Genomic DNA, 5,000 nt, shown 5'->3' on the forward strand with positions numbered 1-5,000 from the left:
AGTTTCAGCTTACTCGTACACTTCTGTGGCCGAGCTCTCACTACCTTCGTTTTAAATCCAGACGAGAAAGTTTTGCCTTGACCGGGACTTTGGCCTGGAGCTGCATCCAGTTTATGACAAGCCTTCGTATGTCGAGCTCTAGACTCAGTGGATTTGAATTCGGTAAAAAGTTATGAGGCCTTTAACCCCTTTTCTTTCTTTTTTCCCCCTTTTTTTAAGCTTTATTGAATTTAGCACGTCTCTCTCACATTGTATTAGAAACACTGGACAAAGTTACAGCGAAACAGTGTGGGAAAGCCTTTGCGATCTCTTTGGATACTGAAAATATAGTCTTTTCTCTGTGTATATTGTATATTCTTATGCTCAACGCTCGGTTTATATCAAAGACACAGGCTGACAGGTGGGCCGCAAGCATAGGCTGACAGGTAGGCTGACAGGTGGACCAACAGCATAGGCTGACAGGTAGGCTGACAGGTGGACCAACAGCATAGGCTGACAGGTGGGCCAACAGCACAGGCTGATAAGTGGGCCAACAGCATAGGCTGACAGGTGGGCCAACAGCATAGGCTGACAGGTAGGCTGACAGGTGGACCAACAGCATAGGCTAACAGCATAGGCTGACAGGTGGGCCAACAGCATAGGCTGACAGGTGGGCCAACAGCACAGGCTGATAGGTGGGCCAACAGCACAGGCTGACAGGTGGGCCAACAGCATAGGCTGACAGGTGGGCCAACAGCATAGGCTGACAGGTGGGCCAACAGCGTAGGCTGACAGGTGGGCCAACAACATTGGCTGACGGGTGGACCAACACCATAGGCTGACAGGTGGGCCAACAACATAGGCTGACAGGTGGGCCAACAGCATAGGCTGACAGGTGGACCAACAGCATAGGCTGACAGGTGGACCAACAGGTGGGCCAACAGCACAGGCTGACAGGTGGGCCAACAGCATAGGCTGACAGGTGGACCAACAACATAGGCTGACAGGTGGACCAACAACATAGGCTGACAGGTGGACCAACAGCATAGGCTGACAGGTGGACCAACAACATAGGCTGACAGGTGGGCCAACAGCATAGGCTGACAGGTGGGCCAACAGCATAGGCTGACAGGTGGGCCAACAGCATAGGCTGACAGGTGGGCCAACAGCACAGGCTGACAGGTGGGCCAACAGCATAGGCTGACAGGTGGACCAACAGCATAGGCTGACAGGTGGACCAACAGCATAGGCTGACAGGTAGGCTGACAGGTGGACCAACAGCATAGGCTGACAGGTGGGCAAACAGCATAGGCTGACAGGTGGGCCAACAACATAGGCCAACAACATAGGCTGACAGGTGGAGGCTGACAGGTGGGCCAACAACATAGGCTGACAGGTGGGCCAACAACATAGGCTGATGGACCAACAGCAAAGTGGAAGCTACGTGATCAATGGTCTCTCCATTTACAGCTTAGTCTTGTGTGAAGGACCATGACTATGAAATTTAGGAGGCAAGATTGCACTGGCTCTTAGTGCTGCAGCCTTGTGGGCTAGATGGCCTTTGGGAACCATCCCAACGCCGACTGTACTAAAAAAAACAAAAAAACAAAAAAAATGGCCGAGAGAGTAGTGGTGGGGATGTAACTCGGGCAAGACACTCTCCGCTATAATCAAATTCTAGCTCAGATATTTAGGACAGCAGGCGTCTCCTCTGCTGTTCTTGTTGTCACGGTCGGACACGCCTGACTATCATATGTCTGTGGCCAGGCAGCTAGATCCATACTGCAGCAGTGAGTCTAGTTCACTGACTGCCTGTCCAGTGCAGGGCCTTCCTGTGTGGTGTTGCTTACGAAGCTGACGAGGGGGGGAGACCAGCGAGACACACGAGTAAGTTGAAGCTTTCCATTCATATTGCAGAAACTTTCTATAATCACAATGGAAACCAGCGAAACACACGAATAAGTTGAAGCTTTCGATTCAGAGTGCAGAAACTTTCTATAATTACAATGGAAACCAGCGAAACACACGAATAAGTTGAAGCTTTCCATTCATATTGCAGAAACTTTCTATAATCACAATGGAAACCAGCGAAACACACGACAAAGTTGAAGCTTTCCATTCAGAGTGCAGAAACTTTCTATAATCACAAGATATAGTACGTGCATACAACATCAAGTCAATGTTCAAAATGTGCCGACCAACATAAGGTCATACATGCATGAGAGCACCGGCTTGTTATCTATCACCTGCCTGAAACAGACGACCGAAGCTGTTGAAGAGTGCAGCAATCGTCAGGAACAAAATCAGTCTCTGTAATGAAGAAAGCAGTTCATCGCTGTCACCACCATCATCATGGTCATTACCATCATCATCACTGTCATCACTATTATCATCACCATCATCATCATCATCATCATCATCATCATCACCACCATCATCATCATCATCACCATCATCACCATCACCACCATCATCATCATCATCATCACCATCACCATCATCACCATCACCATCATCATCATCATCATCATCATCATCATCACCTTCATCATCACCATCATCATCACCACCACCATCATCAGCAGCAGCATCGCTACCATCATCACCATCACCATCATCAGCATCGCTACCATCATCACCATCATCACTGTCATCACCACCATCATCATCACCATCATCATCATCACCATCATCATCATCATCAACATCATCATCATCACCTTCATCATCACCATCATCATCATCACCATCATCACCATCACCATCATCATCACCATAATCATCATCATCACCATCATCATCATCACCTTCATCATCATCATCACCATCATCATCATCACCTTCATCATCACCATCATCATCATCATCATCATCATCATCATCACCATCACCACCACCATCATCATCACCTTCATCATCATCATCACCATCATCATCATCACCTTCATCATCACCATCATCATCATTATCATCACCATCACCACCACCATCATCATCATCACCTTCATCATCATCATCATCACCTTCATCATCACCATCATCATCATCATCATCATCATCATCATCACCATCATCATCAGCAGCATCGCTACCACCATCATTATCAACATTAGCGCTATCATTATCATCATCACAATCATCATAAGTATCAGCAGCAGCAGCAGCAGCATTATCAACATTAGCGCTATCATTATCATCATCACAATCATCATAAGTATCAGCAGCAGCAGCAGCAGCATTATCAACATTAGCGCTATCATTATCATCATCACAATCATCATCATCATCAGCAGCAGCATCAGTATCAGCATTATCATCGTCAGTCATCATTATCATCATCATCACCAATTTGGACGCTTACTATCGTATCATTTTACGCTGTATTTTGCATTCGACCGAAAATAAAGGGGTGGGGAGAAATTGGGACAAATTTGAACAAGAGAGGCAAGGCCTTCAAGACTCACTTGTGGCAAATTAAGTCCCCTAGCATTAATTACAGAGTAATTTCCCTTTTTTTACTATCTTCACCAAAACGTTTGCAAAATAAATAAAACTTCCATGCTTAGCAAAAGAAGTTCCTGTTTGACCAAAAAATGATAATAATGACTGCTCTTGTTGTTGTGTCAGAATATCAGATCAAAGTGCCAAGTTTAGAGAATACAAAAAATATAAATATAACAGTAAATGCAGTTTGCATATAATAAGGCTTCATTTTTTTATTTTTTTGTGCCCATCCCAGATGTGCAATATTGTTTTAAACAAGATGACTGGAAAGAACTGAATTTCTCCTATTTTTATGCCTAATTTGGTGTCAACTGACAAAGTATTTGCAGAGAAAATGTCAATGTTAAAGTTTACCACGAACACACAGACACACACACACATACACACACACACACACACACACACACACACACACACACACACACAACCGAACAACGGATTAAAACATAGACTCACTTTGTTTACACAAGTGAGTCAAAAATGGACCTATTGTAATAATAATAATAATAACAATAATAATAATAATGATAATAATCAGAAAAGAAAAAAAAACTTTGGGAAAAATTGGAGACTGGATCAACAACTATAATAATAATTAAGATAACAATGATAAGAAGAAGAATGATGATGATGATGAATATGATGATGATGATGATGATGATAACAATAATAATGATAATAATTATCATCATCATCATCATCATGGTTCAACAGCCAAGTGGTCAAAATGTTTGGACTTTCAATCTGAGGGTCCCGGGTTCCAGTCCCAGCTTCGGCGCCTGGTGGGTAAAGCGTGAAGATTTTTCCGATCTCCCAGGTCAACATATATGCAGACCTACTAGCGCCTGGATCTATATGCATGCAGGAGATCAGATACGCACGTTAAAGATCCCGCAATCCATGTCGGCGTTCGGTGGGTTATGGGATACCCGGCGTGTACCGAAAAAGGAGTATGGCTGCCTACCAACAGGTAAAAGTCCGCTAGTGTACACCAGTGAACGTGGGAATCGCAGCCCACGAAGAAGAAGAAGAAAAAAAAAACAACAACAATAATAATCATCATCATCATCATCATCATCTAATAATTATAATAATAATGATAATAATAATGCTAACAACAACAATAATGATGATGATAATAATGACGATGATGATGATGATGATAAGAAGAAGACGAAGAAGAATACAATGATGATGATGATGATAATAATAATAATAATAATAATAATAATGATGATGAGGAGGAGGACGACGATAACAACAGCAGCAACAGCAGCAGCAGCAGCAACAACAACAGCAGCAACGACAACAACAATAACAATAATAATAATATAATGACGATGATGATGATAACAACAACAACAATAACAATAATAATAATAACAAGAAGAAGAGGAAAAGCAAAAACAACAACAACAATCATCATCATCATCATCATTATATAATAATTTGTATTTCTCTTTTTATCACAACAGATTTCTCTGTGTGAAATTCGGGCTGCTCTCCCCAGGGAGAAC

The 5,000-nt window shown here is 43.0% G+C and overlaps 1 protein-coding gene across 1 annotated transcript in view; it reads right to left on the minus strand.

Annotated features, from left to right (window-relative positions):
- Positions 1 to 5,000, minus strand: part of LOC143288909 (uncharacterized) — a 44,704-nt gene that overhangs the window by 19,141 nt on the left and 20,563 nt on the right. The window contains exon 5 of the mRNA XM_076597577.1: positions 2,230 to 2,289. Coding sequence (XP_076453692.1) covers positions 2,230 to 2,289 — 60 coding nt within the window. The remainder of the gene's footprint in view (positions 1 to 2,229; positions 2,290 to 5,000) is intronic.

This window comes from Babylonia areolata, chromosome 13 (genome assembly GCF_041734735.1).
Source record: "Babylonia areolata isolate BAREFJ2019XMU chromosome 13, ASM4173473v1, whole genome shotgun sequence".
Lineage (NCBI taxonomy): Eukaryota > Metazoa > Mollusca > Gastropoda > Neogastropoda > Buccinidae > Babylonia > Babylonia areolata.